The 21,932-nt window shown below is 39.9% G+C and overlaps 1 protein-coding gene across 9 annotated transcripts in view; it reads right to left on the bottom strand.

Annotated features, from left to right (window-relative positions):
• The window catches only part of NALCN (sodium leak channel, non-selective), a 657,013-nt gene that overhangs the window by 347,472 nt on the left and 287,609 nt on the right, over positions 1-21,932 (bottom strand). For all 9 annotated transcript variants that reach the window (XM_056555671.1, XM_056555665.1, XM_056555672.1 and 6 more), the window contains one exon: positions 12,208-12,294. In XM_056555671.1, coding sequence (XP_056411646.1) covers positions 12,208-12,294 — 87 coding nt within the window. The remainder of the gene's footprint in view (positions 1-12,207; positions 12,295-21,932) is intronic.

Raw genomic sequence — 21,932 nt, 5'->3', positions numbered from 1 at the left:
AGCTTCTGCCAAGGAGGGCTACACATACTATTGTGGTCCTTTGCCGCAATCAGCTGTCGGCTGCACATCCCTTATTACATTTGGAGATGTGAAGCCAACAGCCGATGATTGCTAGCACCATTACACAGGCTGATATTGTCCCCTTCAGTCGATAATTGCCTGTGTAATAGAGCTCGAATATACAAAGAACTAATGGACAAGAACAAAGGGTGTTCCTGGTGAGACCAGGTACATCCTAATCTAACTTTTTTTGGGCCATAGATTTTGCTGTAGCTCAAAAAAAGGCAAAAGAGGTGCAGAGAAAGTGCTATAATTTTTTCTATAATTTTTGCCTGTAAAATTGGCCATCAGTGTGTAGGTGGATAGGTGGAAGAGATTTACTGAAGTAATGCAATTTGTCTACCCACAACAGCATAGTCACCCCCTGGAGACTATGTGACTATGACATATTGTCTCTGGCAACATGGAATGCTAAGAAAGGTCAGAGACAACAGTAAAATGAAAAAAAAAAAAAAAAAAAAAAAACTTGCACTATAGTACTTCCAGTTGTGGGTTCCATGCATGAAGACAGGACAAAATTGCACACCACAAAGAGGTGATGGAAGCATATTACACTGTCTTATAACTTGGCATCATGGGCTCAAAGGCTGAAGAAAAAAATCTTGGAGTACCCAAACAAAGTTATTGAAAATGTAGTATCCACTTAAAACATGCCCTATAAACTAAAGTAATAATTATATATATATATATATATATATATATATATATATATATATATATATATATATATATTTTTTTTTTTTTTTTTTTTTTTTTGTTTTGTTTGCACAAACATACCTAGAGTATTTGCACTGCACTCAAAACAGCTCAATCTGAATAGTTGTCACTGTACAGGATTTAAGCGCTGCGGAATCTGTAGGCGCTATATAAATAAATAAATAAATAAATAAATAATTTAGAACTAATGTAAATGAATGGATGAATGAAGGGCCCAGTAAACATGCAATTAAAAGAGAAGATGCAATCTTTACATCATGTACTTTGTGTGTTCATTGGGGCACAAATGTAAGATAAATTTATGGTGTTTTACACAATTTAACAATGACTATTATGTGATGCTTTGTGGGCGTATTATACCGACAAGCTCACTTTATAATTAAAACCAAATCTGACTAGGTCATAGTGTAGCCATACATGTGAATATGGAATAAATGACTGACTTATTTTTTTGCTTCTGGTGTTCTCTTTTATATGGAACATTACCGTTTTTTATAAAGGTGGGATCTAAATTACAATGAACTGAATTATTTATCATAATTTAATGCCTACTTAACAAGCTTTAGAGCTGGTAGTTGAAAGTACATTTTCAAAGGTGCCATTTGTCACTGTATACCTGCATATTTCTTTGATGATGGTTTTAATCCTATTAGAATCTGCAAAACCTTGAACATAATATGCAAGCAGGTGTTGTTTTGCTTCCTAATTAATATTAATGATCTTATCTTTAAAGTTCTAAACACAATTAGACCTGCACATTGGGAGAAGCTATGGGCTGCATTTACAACTGTGATTTTGGATCAGCGTTATTTATGAATTTGCTTCGTTTACAACTTCTGTGCTCAAGATCCCTCCCCAAACAGCGTTTGGTAATTGTTAAATATCTTAGGTATGCATGTACTGTATTAAGAAACCATATTTCCCTCCACCTTCCTTTGCAGCTGACACCATGGCCCACTTTGTCCCACTGTGACCCTTTGTTTATTTTTTTTATATTCCCTTAAAGAGTTTGCCCCCTGAGGAGAACTTTGGTCTATGTGCACTATAAGCCTGGGGCTACACTACATATTTTCTAGCGCTACTGACTGGATTTATCTATTTAGTGATAATTGCAGTCCAACCAATGTATTACTGTAGACTGCAGCTGGATAGGTAAAACAAATTAGTAGTGCTACAAAAAGTAAAAATGTAGCCCTAGCCTTAAAGGGCTTATCTGCCAAGTTAAGAAAAAAAAAAAAAAAGGCTACATAAGCAGTGTGCCCATGTGTAGTTCAGTGCAAACAAATATCTGAGGGCGACCCCTATACAGTGATCCCTCAACATACAATGGCCTCAACATACAATTGTCTTTTCTGGACCATTGTAAGTTGAAACCAGACTCAACATACAATGTACAGACAGTCCAGATTTGTGAATGTCAATCACTGGAAGAACTGACCAATCAAAATGGGCATTCATTGGTAAAACCCCTGTATTACTGAAGTGCATGCACTGACTGGTGTCTGGTAGCGCCCCCTACAGTACAGGGAAATATTGTTCTGTACTCTTTACCTGTTCCAGGGTTAGCTGCTCCTTTGGACACCAGTTGAGGGCGGCTCCATGTTACTTTTTTAGGACATTGCGTGTACTGTACAGGACCCCAAAGAAGCTCCTATCCTCTACATAGACCAGTGTTTCCCAAGCAGGGTGCCCCCAGCTGTTGCAAAACTACAACTCCCAGCATGCCCAGACAGCATTCGGCTGTCCGGGCATGCTGAGAGTTGTAGCTTTGCAACAGCTGGAGGCTCCCTGCTTGGGAAACACTGACATACAGTGATTTACAGCTCCCAGCAGATCTTTCTTACTTTTATATTTAAGGATTTTCATTATCTATATTAGTTATCAACTTATTTTTCTTTAATCCTGACTTTTCCCTATTTTTGGATGACATTTTGGTGCCTTTAGAACCAGTTACTAGGTGTCCATAGAGTTATGGTCTCAACATACAATGGTTTCAACATACAATGGTCGTCCTGGAACCAATTAATATTGTAACTTGAGGGGCCACTGTATTCTTATCCACCGATCAGCAAAAGCTGCTTACCTCCTGTTCAGCGGTGCTGCTGTACGCATTTCCCACCCACTGAAATTTTCTGGCTGCTGACTGGTGCTGTTTGAGCCATACACAGCTTTGCCGGCCCAAAACAGCCAGCACACAGTGTCTGCAGTCACAGGGCATACAGTGACACCCTGCAGCTGAAGTGAGACACAGCTGTAACATGGTTGTTACACACTCCCCTCCTTCCTTCACCTATTACAAGCCCCACACAACACATAGGAAGGGTGAGGCAACACAGGAGCAGCATGGCCTCCAAGTGAGCACTACGTGCAGATGTGCTGCACACTGAGCTAACCAATTTTAACCCCTTTAGGTGCTGGGATCAACTTTGATTGCGGCAACTCAAGGGTTAATGCCAGACATTGGTGAGTTCACTGATGCCTGGCATTAGCAGTATGTCCCAGCTGCTATATGCAGCTGGTACTTACCAAGTATGAAGCGCGCTTAGTTTGTGAATGCCCTTCATACACTCCACCTATGTCCAGAGCGTATATGTACATTCTGTGTTGTCTAAAGGTTAAATAGAAATTTGTAAAGTTGCAGGTAAAAGCCAGATCCGTGAGATATAGACACACCCTATATATCCAAAATTATGAGAACACCTGACCATCACACCTATAGAAAGTCAGGTACTGATTGTTGTTCAACATGAAGGTTTGGCTTGCAATTGGTGTTCAAATTCTTTCCAAAAGTATTCAGCGGCGCTGAGTACCTGTGCCTCTACACCAAACTTGTACAACTATGGCTCGGATTTATCTATCTGTTTGAGAAAAAAAAGCAAGAGTGATTTTCTCACAGCAACCAATGACACAATAACAAGGAGGCACAATCTGAGTTTAGTTAGGGAGAAGATTAGAAGCAACATGAGAAAATATTTACTGAAAGAGTGGTAGATGCTTGGAACAAACTTCATGTGCTTACTACATCCACAGTAAGTAAATTTAAAAGGGAACCTATTACCATGAAAATTCTATTTTAAATATCAGCATCATATTATAAAACTGAAATAACTGAGCAGATTGATATCTATTTTTGTGGGGAAAAATTTGGTATAACTTGTCATTTATTAATATCCCTGCTCTATCTATTGTTATGAGTTTAGTGGAAAGTGCCATCACCCACTGGACTCCTAAGCATTGAAAGATCAGAGATTTCAATCAATAAATAACAAGTTATACAGAATATTTTCCAACAAATACATATATCTACCTGCTCTGCTCCTCGTGCTGTGTGTCATGCTGCTGGCAGACCAGACTATGTATAATGCGACAGGTCCACTTTAAGCATGCATGGGATAACCATATATCTATCTATATATATATATATATATATATATATATATATAAAACTCAACGTGTGTGTGTGTGTATGTGTTCCACAAAAACTTCCAAGTGGCTAAAGATATTAACATGAAACTTGGCTCACATGTTACTCATATGTCAACAACAAACATAGGATGTGTGATTTAACCCTTACTCACCCCCATTTGCCCGGGGCATGGTTTATGTTTAAAGTCCCATACAAGTCTATAAAAAATATATGTTACTGCATACCTTCCAAACGGCTGGAGATATTTCGATAATACTTGGTCACATGTTACTTATATGTCCACTTAAAATATAGGATAGTTAATTTAACCCTTAACTACCCCCATTTGTGAGTGTCAGGGTTTTTGTTTAAAGTCCCATTCAAATCAATGGGAAATGCATGTTCTCACATATCTTCTGTACGGCTGGAGATATTTCAATACCTGTTATAGCTATCACGGGTCGGGATAGGAGGTCAGGATGGGAGGTCGGGATAGGAGGACGGGGATAGGAGGACGGGGATAGGAGGACGGGGATAGGAGGACGGGGATAGGAGGACGGGGATAGGAGGACGGGGATAGGAGGTCGGGGATAGGAGGTCGGGGATAGGAGGACGAGATAGGAGGACGAGATAGGAGGACGAGATAGGAGGACGGGATCGGAGGAAGGGATCGGAGGACGAGATAGGAGGTCGAGATAGGAGGTCGAGATAGGAGGTCGAGATAGGAGGACAGGGTAGGAGGACAGGGTAGGAGGTCGGGATAGGAGGTCGGGACATGAGTACGGGATATGAGGTTGAGATATGATGACGGGATATGAGGACGGGATATGAGGTCGGGATATGAGAACAGGATATGGGGTTGGGATATGACAACAATATATGAGGACGGAATATGAAGTCAAAAGCTTCCTCTGTTGATTTTCCTCCCCAACAAGGATTAGAAAGGAAAAACCGGGCAACGCCGGGTACTCCGCTAGTATATATATAAAACTCAACGTGTGTGTGTATGTCTGTATGTATATTCCACAAAAACTTCCACATGGCTAAAGATATTAACATGATACTTGGCACACATGTTACTTATATGTCAACAACAAACATAGGATAGGTAATTTAACCCTTACTCACCCCCATTTGCCAGGATCGGGGTTTTTGTTTATCGTCCCATACAAGTCAATGGGAAATATATGTTACTGCATAACTTCCAAACGGCTGGAGATATTTCCATAATACTTGGTCACATGTTACTTATATGTCCACTTAAAATATAGGATAGTTAATTTAACCCTTAACTACCCCCATTTGTGAGGGTCGGGGTTTTGTTTAAAGTCCCATGCAAATCAATGGGAAATGTATGTTCTCACATAACTTCTGTACGGCTGGAGATATTTCAATACCTGGTACACATATTACGGGTCGGGATATGAGGACGGAATGGGAGGTCGAGATAGGAGGCCGGGATAGGAGGACGGCATAGGAGGTCGAGATAGGAGGACGGGATAGGAGGTCGAGATAGGAGGATGGAATTTGAGGCCGGGATAGGAGGTTGGGATAGGAGGATGGGATAGGAGGACGGGGTAGGAGGTCGGGGCATGAGGTCGGGGCATGAGGTCGGGATAGGAGGTCGGGATAGGAGGTCAGGATAGGAGGACGGGATAGGAGGACAGGATAGGAGGACTGGATAGGAGGTCGGGATAGGAGGTTGGGGCATGAGGACAGAATATGAGGACGGGATATGGGGTTGGGATATGACAACAATATATGGGGATGGGATTTGAAGTCAAAAGCTTCCTCCTTTGTTGATTTTCCTCCCCAACAAGGATTAGGAAGGAAAAACCAGGCAACGCTGGGTACTCAGCTAGTATTTATATAAAACTCAATGTGTGTATGTATGTATGTATGTGTGTATGTTCCAGCATCACATCCAAATGGCTAAAGATATTAACATGAAACTTGGCACACGTGTTACTTATATGTCAACAACAAACATAGGATAGGTAATTTAACCCTTACCCTCACCCCCATTTGCCAGGGTCAGGGTTTTTGTTTAAAGTCCCATACAAGTCTATGGGAAATATATGTATAATATATATATGTTACTGCATAACTTCCAAACGGCTGGAGATATTTCGATAATACTTGGTCACATGTTACTTATATGTCCACTCAAAATATAGGATAGTTAATTTAACCCTTAACTACCCCCATTTGTGAGGGTCGGGGTTTTTGCTTAAAGTCCAATGCAAATCAATGGGAAATGTATGTTCCCACATAACTTCCGTACGGCTGGAGATATTTCAATACCTGGTACACATATTACGGGTCGGGATAGGAGGACGGGATATGAGGACGGGATAGGAGGTCAGGATATAGGTCGTGATAGGAGGACGGGATATGAGGACAAGATATGAGGATAGAAGGTAGGCATAGGAGGTCGGGATAGGAGGTCGGGATAGGAGGTCGGGAAAGGAGGACGGTAAAGAAGGTCAAGATATGAGGACGGGAAAGGAGGACAGGATAGGAGGTCGGGATATGAGGTGGAGATACGAGGACACGGTATAGGAGGTCGGGATAGGAGGTCGAGATAGGAGGACGGGATAGGACGACGGGATATGGGGACGGGATATGGGGACGGCATATGGGGACGGCATATGGGGACGGGATATGGGGACGGCATATTGGGACGGGATATGGGGGCGGGATATGGGGACGGGATATGGGGACGGGATATGGGGACGGGATATGGAGACGGGATATGGAGACAATATATGAGGACGGGATATGAAGTCAAAAGCTTCCTCTGTTGATTTTCCTCCACAACAAGGATTAGGAAGGAAAAATCGGGACACGAAGGGTACTCAGCTAGTCCTTAGATAAAAATAAAAATGACTTTAATAAGGCCAGACTAGATGGACCAGGTGCTTTTTTTCTGCTGACAATTTTCCATTTCTAAACCCCGATTGAACAATGTGATGTGATGTAATTCAACAAAGGATAGACATTATCAACATGACACGTGTTCCATCTTAGAGCCACACATTACATGTGTACTATTCTAGTGTATATACTTTCAATTTTGAGGTGTAAAATAAAGGAAGTTTGTGATTTTTGAAAAGTATTTTGTGGATAAAACAGATATTTGGTCAGTTCAGTTCTGGTGTTTTTTTTTTTTTTTTTTTTTTTATAAATATGTGCATGTTGACACAAAAATGGCATGTATGAAATTGTGTAACACACCATGTGTCTAATTTCATAAATCATATGAGCATAGGAGTACAATATGAGATTTCTATTTTATCATGCATTTTTTTGTACGTCAGAAGTGTGAAAACTACACTATCCAAAGGTAAGATCACACGTTCTGGATTTGTCACACGTTCTGGATTAGGCGTAGCTTTAGAAAAGAATACCCATCCAATCTGATTACAATGCAAAAGCCATGTATGAGAACTGAGTTTTAACAACCGAAATCCCATGCAATGGAAAATTTTCAATGCAGATCTTTTCCTCTAAATAAAACCAACAGCAAAAAGTAGCAGATCATGTATTTCGGATGTATACAAAAACAATTAGCCCCATTATCATTTGCTGTACATTTTCAGTGGGTATGCAACTTGTCTTTATTGTTTTAGGGAATAACATGACTTATTCCTCTGTGGCACCATAACAAGGACTGAGCGCATTGGAGAAGTAGGAGTATCTTAAAATTTCAAGCAAATATTAAGGACTTCCATCGAGACATCAGAATCCTACAAACAATAAAATGTACCAGTACTCTCTAGCATGCAGGGGAAGATTAGTATGAAATTAGAAATAGCTTGTAATCATGACTTTTAGACCAGAGAAAAACAAAAAATAGGGAAACACAGCGGTTGTAGATTTGATATATTTATGATCATAACTGATTGTACTTGGTATTTACATATATAGTAGGTATTTACTTCATGAAGTACCTGTATACATTTTAAAACTAGACAATATATACTATGGACATAGTATACTAATTAATACTATGGACATTAAATTGCATACCTTTCTGTCAAATCACCATGGGCACCACAAATTGTGGACAATACATTTTTATAATAAATAGTCCCCTGGAAAACCTTATTTATTTATTTATTTATTTTTTTAATCAACTGGCGTCAGAAATCAACTGGTGCCAAATTAAACAGATTTGTAAATTATTTCTATTTAAAAATCTTAATCATTCCAGTACTGATCAGCTGCTATATACTACACAGGAAGTTATTTTCTTTTTGAATTTCCTTTATGTCTGACCACAGTGCTCTCTGCTGACACCTCTGACCATTTTAGGAACTGTCCAGAGCAGAATAGATTTGCTATGGGGATTTGCTCCTGCTCTGGACAGTTCCTGACATTGACAGAGGTGTCAGGAGAGAGCAATGTGGTCAGACAGAAAATAAATTCAAAGAAAAGAACTTCCTCTGGAGTATATAGCAGCAGATAAGTACTGGAAGGGTTAAGATTTTTAAATAGAAGTAATTTACAAGTTTTTAACTTTCTGGCACCAGTTGATTTTAAAAAATGTTTTCCAGTGGAGTACCCCTTTAAATGGGCACTGTCAGATCCACAAACATTTTATATGTTGATACTGATGAAAATGTAAGACCTTTTGTAATATGGTCATTTACATTTTTTTAAATATTTAAAGGGGTACTCTGGCAAAAACTCTTTTTTTTTTTTTTTTTTAATCACCTGGTGCCAGAAAGTTAAATAGATTTGTAAATTACTTCTATTTAAAAATCCTAACCCTTCCAGTACTTATCAGCTGCTGAATTCTCCACAGGAACTTCTTTTCTTTTTGAATTTCTTTTTTGTCTGACCACAGTGCTCCTGCTCTTGACAGTTCCTGAGACAGAGGTGTCAGCAGAGAGCAGTGTGGTCAAACAGAAAAGAAACATAAAAAGAACTTCCGGTCGAGCATACAGCAGCTGATAAGTACTGGAAGGGTTAAGACTTTTAAATAGAAGTAATTTACAGATCAGTTTAACTCTCTGGCAGCAGTTTATTAAAAAAAAAAAAAAAAAAGTTTTTCACCGGAGTACCCCTTTAATAAAGAAAATTGCTCCTGAAAATCCTACCACTAAGGGTCCCCATACCTACTGGGACACTAACCAGTCCTGAAGCCGTATTAGGCTTGAGAAGGCCAAGGCTGCATTAGAAGACACACCAATCACCTCCCACCACCACAAGGGAAGGACATGCCCCCTCCCCAAGAGGATTTTTAATACTGTGAGCTAATGGAAATACGGTAGGTATTTTTATAATAAAGGTGATTGAGGCATAAAAATGCACATGTAATGTACATGGTTTGGATTAGGTACTGAGCAACTTTTTTTAATGTTTGTGGTATCTGACAGGTATGCTTCAAACCTAACATTACCCCAAACAAGCACGAGTCATATACAGTATTTATTAAATGGGCAGAAAAGAAAAATACAATGTGGGTTTAACATTGCAATTTTTATAATTCTATCTGTGTTAAAAATGCCATTGTGAAAACAGTGAACCCCCCCCCCCCCCCCCCCACCAGAAATTGGCTGTGTGGAAACATTCTCATGTGGGTAGGATGGAAGGTCTGGCGGTGTTCGTCTCATGTCTCAAATTCTGTGTTATCACTATTTTAAACATGGTTATTTATACCAAGTAGTTAATGCTGCAGGTGGCACGGTTACCAGCAAAAATTATTTTATTGAGCATTTCCTAGCTTCCTGGCAGTAGACCGAATACTAATAAATAACCGCCTTTTTATTAATGCATCCTTTCATTTTATTAACTGGTGCACAGGCGCACGTGGAGAACAGAACAGCATAGGGAGCAACTTTAAAGCCATTTCAAAGATAAACACATATTGCGATATTAATTACATCTAATAGAAAATCAACTATGTTAACTTTTTCTCTCCCGACCACATCAGGGGAGCCCCGTAAATCAAAAGAATTTGCACTTAAAAAGAAAACAGCTCATCTCTATCTGGCTGAATTATGGTGGAAAAAGCTTTTGAGCAATGTGAATATTGATAAGCTGTAATTTTATTTGTATTCCATGTGTGCAGAACATATGATATTTTAGCACTCGCCCAGTCATTCAGTTCAGTCCTTTTTTTTCCCTTAATGCCCATTTCATTCTTTTGCATACTTAGATAGTACAACACTATAGTATACATACCGTATTTTTCGCCGTATAAGATGCACTTTTTGTTCCCCAAAACTGGGGGGGAAAAGTTGGTGCGTCTTATACGGCGAATACACACCTATCGTGGCAGTCCCTGCAGCCATTAACGGCCGGGACCCACGGCTAATACAGGACATCACCGATCGCGGTGATACCCTGTATTAACCCTTAAGACGCAGCGATCAAAGCCGCGTCTGAAGCGAAAGTGACACTAACCAGGCTGCACCGGGAGGGACCTTACCTGCCTCTTCGGTGTCTGCTCAGTGCCGGGATCCCCTGCATGGCCGGCGCTCTCCTTCGTCGTCATCACGCACGCCGCCCCGTCATCCAATAGGAGCGGCGTGCGTGATGGCGGCGACGGAGAGCGAGGATACCAGGCAGCAGAGACGTTCTGGAGCAACGGGGACACCCCAGGGACGCGGCAACAGCGGTGGAGGGCGACATCCAGGGCAGCGGTGACGGGTCCGGAGCGGCGGGGACAGTTGAGTACAACTTCCTATACCAGTGATCTTCAACCTGCGGACCTCCAGATGTTGCAAAACTACAACTCCTGGCATGCCCGGACAGCCAACGGCTGTCCGGGCATGCTGGGAGTTGTAGTTTTGCAACATCTGGAGGTCCGCTGGTAGAAGATCACTGTGACCTATATTTTACATTGTATTCTAGATTTTCCTCATTTAAAATTGGGTGCGTCTTATATGCCGGAGCATATATGAATGAAGCAAGTTGGCCCTCTACTTTCGTACTTTTATCATATTATATATTTTATTATATATTATATTTTATTATAAATTATATTTAATATTATACTTCATTACTATATTATTTTTATGCATTATATTTTAATCTCAGTAATTCATGAAATATAACTGAAATACTTACATATTACTTATTATTAACCTACATATTTATTCTTACAATCTTTGCATTTTATTTAAAAATGGATTGCCCAATCTTGGTGACTTCCCAGGTAAGCTGAGTGCAGAGAGGTTTGTTGCTGGGAGACATTGCGATCAGCCGTTACTTTACAGGAAATGCTGATCTAATTTACAATAAGGTCCCATTGCTTTGAAGGAATATATGGTGACATTGTTATTTATGCCTACGTCTGGGTTTAGCAACTAGCCACTGTATAGATAGCCAACCAGACAACTATGGCATTATGCATTATTGGATTTTTTTTTTTTTTTGGGTTGAGCTATATGCTATATTTGATCATGGTGACTGGTCATAACATACACTAATAGAAACAATTTAATTCTATACATTTTCCATGTTCATCCCATTTATTTTCTAGTACACAAGATTAGCCATTAAAGGGATACTCCGGTGAAAAACTTTTTTTTTTTTTTAAAATCAACTGGTGCCAGAAAGTTAAACAGATTTGTAAATTACTTCTATTAAAAAATCTTAATCCTTCCTGTACTTATTAGCTGCCTAATAATACAGTGGAAATTCTTTTCCATTTGAAACATAGAGCTGTCTGCTGACATCATGAGCACAGTGCCCTCTGCTGACATCTCTGTCCATTTTAGGTACTGTCCAAGGTAAAAGGAAATCCCTATAGCAAACATATGCTGTTCTGGACAGTTCATAAAATAAACAGAGATGTCAGAAGAGAGCACTGTGCTCGTGATGTCAGCAGACAGTTCTGTGTTTCAAAAAGAAAATAATTTCCACTGTAGTATTCAGCAGCTAATAAGTATAGGAAGGATTAAGATTTTTTAATAGAAGTAATTTACAAATCTGTTTTACTTTCTGGCACCAGTTGATAAAAAAAAAAAGTTTTTCACTGCGTACCCCTTTAAGCATCATGTACAGCTTACCTGTAGACATGCTGGAGCTCTTCCCTGAGGCTTATTTACATCAACAGCAACTAGTTGCCAGCCACCACTAGCATCTTCGTGGAACATCTTTAGAAGAAACAAAAATGATATAAATTCAGATGCAATTTAACATGTAATGTTGTTACAACAGGTTGAAGATGAAACCACTGAAATATAAAAAAATCAAAAAATTTTTCCTGTACATATAACACAGCACATTTTCTGCAAATTATAATGTCAGAGCACTATATTTACTGCTAAATGTATTATCACATGCAACAAAAGATCAACATTTCTTTGAATGTGCTGAGGCTCTGGTCTAGAGGCAGCTTCTATTTTACGTATGGTTTGACCCTGTGGAGATCAGGAGAAATATCGGTCATCTAACAGGTATCTTATGCATTATTTTAATTTAAGTTAAGTCGGAGCCTCCACAAAGGCTATTTACCGGTAGTTGCCCAGAATGTCAATATAACATTTCATAAAAATTTTAAGAATAAATATCACTTAGAATTATTTTTTTTTTATAGTGTCATATCAGAAGCGCTGGTCATTGAGGAATTCAGGTGCTGAGACCCCCACCGATTGCTAAAATGAGATTTGTTTCTGCTTGAATCACTCAGATCTGCTTAGTGCACCCATCAAAATTTGACAAGTCACTATGACCTCAGAAGTTTTTGCAAAGTGATAGCTACCCTTTAACTTGCCCTAGATCCTCAAATTTTGATTTCTGACTTACGATTAAAAAAAACAGTTTGCTTTTGTTTTGTTTGTTTTTTGTATCGCCATGTTCTGACTCCTATAACTTTTTCCTATTAAACTTCCATATTTTTTTCCACCTAAGGAGCGGTGTGGGAGCTCATTTTTTGCATGATTTGAAGTTTCAATTGGTGCAAGCTTTGACTTGTTTCTAATTTTCCCCTTAAGGACTGAGCAATTTTTTGCAATTCTGACCACTGTCACTTTATATATTAATAACTCTGGGATGCTTTTACCTTTCATTCTGATTCCGAGATAGTTTTTTCGTGACATATTCTTCTTTAACATAGTGGTAAATTGTCGTCGTTCCTTACATCCTTTCTTGGTGAAAAATCCAAAAATTTCATGAAAATTTAGCATTTTTCTAACTTTGAAGCTCTCTGTTTGTGAGGAAAATTGATATTCCTAATAAATTATATATTGATTCACATAAAAACATGTCAACTTTATGATGCCAACATAAAGCAGACATATTGTATATGTTTGGAAGACATTAGAGAGCTTCAAAGTTCAGCAGCAATTTTCCAATTTTTCATGAAAAATTCAAAATCGGAATTTTTTAGGGACCATTTCAGTCTGAAGTGGATTTGATGGTCTTTCATGTTAGAAAGACATGAGCAGTCAAGCAAAAGAATCATTGATCAATGGTTTCCTATGAGAAACTATTGATCAATGTAAAAGATCAGCGTGTGCAGTGTTATAGCCCCCTATGGAAGCTATAACATTGCAAAAAAAGGTGACAAAAAAAAGTGAATAAAGATCATTTAACCCCTTCCCTAATAAAAGTTTGAATCACCCCCCCCTAAAAAAAACTGTCTAAATAAAAATAAACATATGTGGTATTGCCGCGTCCGGAAATGTCCGAATTCTAAAAATATATTGTTAATTAACCCCTTAAGGACATGCGGCATAAATGTACGGCGCTGCATAGCACCTCTTAGTGCACAGCGCCGTACATTTACGGCACAGCCGTGATACGAGTGCAGGAGATGCGCTCGCTTCATTCCCGGTAGGTTCCAGCAGCTGCAGATCCGCCGATAATGGCGGACATCAGTGATCGCGCTGATGTCTGCCATTAACCCCTCAGGTGCCGTGATCAATACAGATCACGGCATCTGCGGCAGTGCTGCACTTATAATGGCTGATCTGATTGCCGCGGCATGGGGATCAGATCAGCCAACATGGCGGACGGAGGTCCCCTCACCTGCCTCCATCTGGCTCCCGGGGTCTTCTGCACTGATCTGCCTTTCAGCAGACCAGAACAGAAGATCACCGATAATACTGATGCATAGCACTGAATAGTATTAGCAAGCTAATGATTGCTATAAATAGTCCCCTATGGAGACTAAAAAAGTGTAAAATAAATGTAAAAAAAAGTTTTAAAAAAGTAAAAAAAATATGTGAAAAATATGCTCCCCCAATAAAGTTTTTAATCACCCTTTTTCACATATTAATAAATATAAGGTTAAAAAAGATAAATAATAAACATATTTGGTATTGTTGCGTGCGTAAATCTCCGAACTATAAAAATATGATGTTAATGATCCCCTATGGCTAACGGCGTAAACATAAATTTAAAAAAGTCAAAAATGTCAGCTTTTTTGTCACATCAAACTGCAAGAAAAAATAAAAAGCGATCAAAAAGTCACATATATGCAAATATGGTACGAAAACAAACTACAGATCATGGCGCAAAAAATTAGCCCTCACAAATCGCTGAATACGGTAAAATAATTAGAGGTGGTCACAATAGGGCACAATAAAAACGCAAAAATAAAATTGGCTGCGTCCATAAGGTGAAAATGAGTCCTTTAGGGGTTAAACCGCACAGTGAATGGCGTACGCACAAAAAAAAAAAATCCAAACTCCAAAATAGTGTATTTTTGGTCACTTTTTATATAATAAAAAAAATGAATAAAAAGCGAACAAAAAGTCCGATCAATTCAAAAATGGTACCGCTAAAAACTTCACATCACGGCCCTCATACCGCCCCATATGCGGAAAAATAAAAAAGTTATAGGGGTCAGAAGATGCCAATTTTAACCCCTATAACTCAGGGTTTTTCCGTTTTTGCACTTTCGTTTTTTTCCTCCTTACCTTTTAAAAATCATAACCCTTTCAATTTTCCACCTAAAAATCCATATTATGGCTTATTTTTTGCGTCGCCAATTCTACTTTGCAGTGACAGTCATTTTACCCAAAAATGCACGGCGAAACGGAAAAAAAAATCATTGTGCGACAAAATCGAAAAAAAAAACGCCATTTTGTCACTTTTGGGGGCTTCCGTTTCTACGCAGTGCATATTTCGGTAAACATTACACCTTATCATTATTCTGTAGGTCCATACGGTTAAAATGATACCCCACTTATATAGGTTTGATTTTGTCGCACTTCTGGAAAAAATCATAACTACATGCAGGAAAATTTATACGTTTAAAAATTTCATCTTCTGACCCCTATAACTTTTTTATTTTTCCATGTACAGGGCGGTATGAGGACTCATTTTTTGCGCCGTGATCTGAAGTTTTTATTGGTATGATTTTTGTTTTGATCGGACTTTTTGATCACTTTTTATTCATTTTTTTAAGGGAATAAAAAGTGACCAAAATACGCTTTTTTGGACTTTGGAATTTTTTTGCGCGTACGCCATTGACCGTGCGGTTTAATTAATGATATATTTTTATAGTTCGGACATTTATGCACGCGGCGATACCACATATGTTTATTTATTTATTTTTTTACACGGTTTTATTTTTTTTATGGGAAAAGGGGGGTGATTCAAACTTTTATTAGGGAAGGAGTTAAATGACCTTTATTAGCACTTTTTTAAACATTTTTTTTGCAGTGTTATAGGTCCCATAGGGACCTATAACACTGCACACACTGATCTCCTATGCTGATCACTGGCGTGTATTAACATGCCTGTGATCAGCATTATCGGCGCTTGACTGCTCCTGCCTGGATCTCAGGCACGGAGCAGTCATTCGTCGATCGGACACCGAGGAGGCAGGTAAGGGCCCTCCCGGTGTCCGATCAGCTGTTCGGGACGCCGCGATTTCCCCGCGGCGGTCCCGAACAGCCCGACTGAGCAGCTGGGTCACTTTCAGTTTCACTTTAGAAGCGGCGGTCAGCTTTGACCGCCGCTTCTAAAGGGTTAATACCGCACATCGCCGCGATCGGCGATGTGTGGTATTAGTCGCGGGTCCCGGCCGTTGATGAGCGCCGGGACCGACGCGATATGATGCAGGATCGCGGCGCGATCCCGCTTCATATCGCGGGAGCCGGCGCAGGACGTAAATATACGTCCTGCGTCGTTAAGGGGTTAAACAAATAAATTTCCCTGCATGAAGTTATGATTTTTTAAAGAAGTATGACAAAATCAAACCTATAAAAGTAGGGTATCATTTTAATCGTATGGACATACTGAATAAAGAGAAGGTGTTATTTTTACCGAAAAATGTACTGCGTAGAAACAGAAGCCCCCAAAAGTTACATAATGGTGTTTTTTTCGCATCATGATTTTTTTCCCGTTTTGTCGTAGATTTTTGGGTCAAATGACTGATGTCATTACAAAGCAGAATTAGTTGCGCAAAAAATAAGCCATCATATGGGTCCCTCAGAACACCTCCAGTATACATAGGAACAACAATACCCTTAGAGTCCCCATGGACCGGTAACAGGGATGAATAGATACACAGAATATAATTATAGAACACTGTTCACACTGAACACAAGACAGGAATAATCGCAATCCCTCAAAACACCTCCAGTAGACACAGGAATATCAATACCCTCTGAGTCCCCATGGACAGGTAACAGGGATAACTAGTTACAGAAACACAGAAAATGGATACCAGAGAAAACACAGTGTGAACAGATACATAGCAGAAAGGATATACAAATCCTAAAACAGACTATACAAGCACAGATTAAAATCTACTATGAGCATGCTATCTAACCATGGGTAAAACCCCAGAACATATCAAAGATAAATGCAAGGTGCATGCTAAAAGAGAGATAGTAGATTAAAAACTCAACCAAAGAGTTTTTCACCAAAAGCTCCATAGCAGCATTTCCAGCATGTTAGCAGCAAGCAGGATGTTAAGATGTAATCACCAGCCCTGAAGCTGGAACTGAGCTCACCTTATGTAGACACACCCTAAGAGTTATTGGATAGAAAGACAAAGGCTTTAACTTTACCCTGACCGGGGAAGATTTCACTGTTAAAACATAACCAAATACAATAGCTGTTTGTGAGCACAGACCAAGACAGACATGACCTGCTGCTGGCTTCTTAAGCTTGAAACGTCATAGTGCAGATAGAATATTGCCGGCCACAGCGGTGTCCCGCCTCGGGCTCCGCCTTCTCCCTGCTGCCAAGGCTTCTTACATGACTGTGCACTCAAGGACATCGCTGCGGCTGGTGATACGCTGCCTGCACTGTGACGTTTCGAGCCTAAGAAGCCAGCAGCACCGGAGGAATGGGACATTGATATGTCTGCAACGGGGGAATGTAAAAAGGCGAGTTGAAGTTAATTTTTTATGTTTTTGCAGCTCTGGCACAGGGGGACTTAAAAATGTATGCTGCAGTTCTCCTTTAATGTATGGAGAAGAGTATACAGGTCCTCTGTAAAGCAATTTGATATGGGAGACTATATTGGAGTCAATTTTAAAATGTATAGTTGAATTGAGGGCAATTCAACTGAAGGAAAGTAAAGGACAAACATGGTAATTTGGATGAAGAGAGATAAAGCACAATTGCCTGTAATTTGGTGAACACATACAGTACAGTAGATGTCCTTAGTAAAAACAGCGTGAACTGATAGGCAGAAAGTTAAATGATCTGAAAGGAAAGACAAGTGACACTGGTAAGAGTTGAATAGGTTCGAATAAATGATCTGTGGGTGGATGAGCAATTTACAAAAGCCATTAAATGATGCATATACTATATGCAGTGAAATGTAGGAGACACAAGTCAGAATACAACACTATTCAGACATTTACTCATAGAATTATTTATACTATTTGGATGCCCTGTTGGTTACATACTGTATACAAACTGCTTTGGGATACTAAAAATCACAGTTTGATACTCTGACTAGATAATGTTCTGCCCTGTTATTAAGAAAATTGTCCCACAAAGAATATTGGGAAAATTTATCAAAACTTGTGCAGAGAGCCTCCTAGGACTGTATCCACCTTTTCCAACCCACCGGAGCACCTGAAAGCTGAACTAATTTATGCAGGCTAAAGTCAGCAACTGCCAAGCCGAGAAGTTTGTGACGAATCGAATAACTGAAAGTTTGCTCATCTCTAATTGCCAAATACAAGTTTGTTTCAAAAACCTTCCATTTGCACAGGTTAAAAGGAGAAATCCAGAATATAAAAATTGTCCTCTATACTGCCGACAGAAAAAAATAAAGATGTACATACCTTCCTGCGGCCGGTGATTGGCTGAGCGCAGTATGACTCGCCAACCACCAGCAACCACGAAGAGGATCGAGGCGGAGACCGGAGCCGGTTACCGGAGGCCCTTGTGGAGCGAAGGAAGGTATGTACATCTTCATTTTTTTCTGCCAGCAGTATGGAGGACAATTTTTATATTCTGGAGTTCTCTTTTAAATTTCCCCAATTGTGTGTATTTCAACAGTAAGTATTACAATAAATAAATGTAGCAACTGAATAAAAATGTTGTTTCTGTTATGTGATATCTTGTACTGTGGAGGTGCCCCCTGCTATTTCTTGTTCTGCTAATTTCTGTGTCTAGCTTCTCACAGAAATTCATTAATGTTAACCCTATAGTTCGTGACGCCAGGCTGAGGGCTAGTATGCCGAGGTAATTCTCCGGCCTATCGCTGCCCTTCCCAGTAACGAAAGGTGCATATACAAAATGACTGAAGGTCCACAAGGTACTTGAACAAACTTTACTGAAAGGCTTGCGGTACATCCAATGCACAATAACAGTGTCAGGAATACAGTCTCTATATAGTGCAATAACTGACAGTTGTTGCGGACCTTGAATTTTAGATGCAGTCTCTGAATTTAGGGTAATATTTGCAGATCCATCCGGATTTAGGGGATAGATAAGGTCCGGTGATCATGCAGAGTGCTTAAGGATTGATACACTCTCAATTTAGACTCGATCAGCCGTTGCCACAAGGCTCGGGCCTAACTCACTGCGGCAGATAGCTGTACAGGTCCTTCCTCATCAGGAGCACAGGAGCAAAGAGCAAGAGCAATGGCCGCCGCTCCCTTATATGGGCAGGGCCGTTTTGGATTGGACCAAGTAACTGTCACTCACCGTTACAAGGAGTGATGGGTAGAATACGTCATAGGGACCTCCAAAGGTCCTAAAGCAAAAACCATAGAGTTTTCCTGACCACGTGACCCGCAGGTCCTGCTACGCTGCATACAGGTAATTAAATATTTATAGACATCTATACAATCATATTTACATGCATCCTAAATAAACCATTAGCTCAATAACTATCTAGATGAGAGGTGACCAGGGGTGAACTTGACAATGGGGACCCCGACGTCCTAGGGACTTTGGCTAAGGGGACCCACATACGCAGGTACTGGATAGGATACGGTACCGGGACACCACAAACCCCCTTACTTAAGATAAGTCAACCTCGACGCCTGTCCCCTAAGACAGAGAGACTAGGGCTAGGACAGGATGATCTGTAAATTTGCTATACATCCTAAGTAAACATTGAACACATTTACATTCTCTGATACTCTTACTAGTATCTGGACTAGACAATAGAAATCTATCTAGACATTGGTGCTACCTAGACATAAATGCTATCTAGACATTAACGAAGCTATCCTTTAGTTTCTAGCTTCTTAGACATTTTCATTAAGCTTACTATACATTCTAAGCTTATTAGACAATTAGGCAGCTATATGACATGTAGTTTCTAGCTCCTAAGACATTTTAGTAGCTCTCTACACATTCTTGGAGGCTAAACTGAACATTAGTATAACTCTCTATACATGAGACTATCTAGACATTAGTTCAGCTCTATATACCTTTAGCGTCAAGCTGGCTAGACAATTTTATTATCTCACACATTTTATTCCTTTGCCAACATTAAGTTACCTGTAAGTACACATAAGGTTATACTGACTAGCCGGAAGCTAGGTCACAGTAAGGGTGGCTGCTAGGGTCTATCGGCTACACGCTACTTACCCCTAGAGCACTTTCAAAACAACCTAACTAGGTTATTCTTAGAATTGCGTGTTTAATTCTGTATTAGCAAGAGCACCTACTGGCCAGGCAGAGCATCTCACACACGCAATGAAAGGGAAGAAGTGTACCTAACAGTGGCAGGAATTGGGTATCAATATGCTACAAATCCTAAGTGTTTTCTTAAGTGAGATATTTATTTTGATGTATGTACTAGAGAAACTTGAGGTAGTACATTTAAGTCAGTATTCTAGGGTACTGGAAAGTGATTGGCAGAGCACTGAAGTGGGTTATCAAAGGTACTATGTGTGCAAGTACGATTTTAAGGGGAATCTTCCCTATTATTTTTGCTGAGACAGGTGCTAGCGATGGGCGACAGCAATAATACTACCCACGGAGAAGCCGAGGCGTCCCCTGTTGAGTTACCTACTAAACACCTTTAGCATTTTATACATTTGTATGTACAAGAATTATTTATGTTTTTAGCATTGAGTGTAAACGTGCAGCACACTGACATCTTCTGTGTACAGCTCTGACTCACTTTTTATGTACACAGACATTAGACTATCTTTCTATGTACAAACCTTACTTATTTTTTAGTGTCAAAAGATATATTTATTGAAAGCAAGGAAACGGTACAGAGAAGTACATTTCAGTCACAGTTTAACAGTATAAATAGTACTTACAGCTAGTTTTGAACCTAATGTAGTCTCACCGTAGACAACAACCGGCAATAGTGCCAACCAACTGGGGTCAGGATCAGTGGATCCGGAGAGGGACGGCAGGGAGGTAAGGATGGGGAGGGCAAAGGAGGGTGGGTGATGAAGAAGAAGGGTAGGGGAAGTATCAGTGGGGATAAGCAATCCGTGTCATGAAATGTTTCAGACCTATTAATACAGTGCATCACAAAGATAGGTAATACGTCAAGTCCGGGGCATGGGGAGAAGACAGCCATGGTTCCCAAACCTTATCAAAGTTAGCTCTAATTGCATTAAGTTTTTCAGATAGCAATATTTGATTTACTCTAGAGACTACCATTGAGCTAGATAAAACATTGGAGCGCCATTTAGACGCCACATGGATCCTGGCCGCCAGCAGAATAAATTGAGTTAACTTAACTGAAGCAAAAGACATGCCCTGCGGCCTAAGTCCCAATAAGCAAACATCAGGTGAGGGGGACAGTCTGATGTGCACCACCGAGGAAATTAGGCTTGCTATGTCCGACCAAAATCTCGCCACCTGAGGGCAGGTCCACCAGATATGGAGCATGGAACCTGTTTCATGGCAGCCCCTAAAGCATTCTGAGGACACCTCAGGGTATATGATGTTCAAGCGAGCTGGTACATAATAAGTCCTGTGTAGGACATTCAGGGAGGTTTCAACAAGGGAAACCTGCCAACTCCCTTTACTAATTTGGGTACACCTTACTTATTTTTTATGTGCACAGACACGAGGATATCTTCCTGTGTACAAGAACCATATACATTTTTACTATACATTTATCAACACTCCAACATGGTTCAGGCACATTCACCTGATAAGTGCAACATTTAGCATAAGAGTTCTTATGAAGCTGATGGTATATACATAAAATAGACGTGTAAGGATCAGCAGTCCACCTACACTAGGAGTCCAAAGAAAATATACAAATTGGTGTGTAAGGATCAGCAGTCCACCTACACTAAGAGTTCATGGAAGGGAAAGGTAAACACGGCCTTAAGCACAAATCAGACGGGTACAGTCCTTGATGAATCTCCTACAGGCTAGAAGTCTC

This window comes from Hyla sarda, chromosome 2 (assembly GCF_029499605.1).
Source record: "Hyla sarda isolate aHylSar1 chromosome 2, aHylSar1.hap1, whole genome shotgun sequence".
Taxonomy (NCBI): domain Eukaryota; kingdom Metazoa; phylum Chordata; class Amphibia; order Anura; family Hylidae; genus Hyla; species Hyla sarda.
The sequence above is the reverse complement of the archived record's forward strand: the minus strand, read 5'-3'. Positions and strand labels throughout refer to the sequence as shown.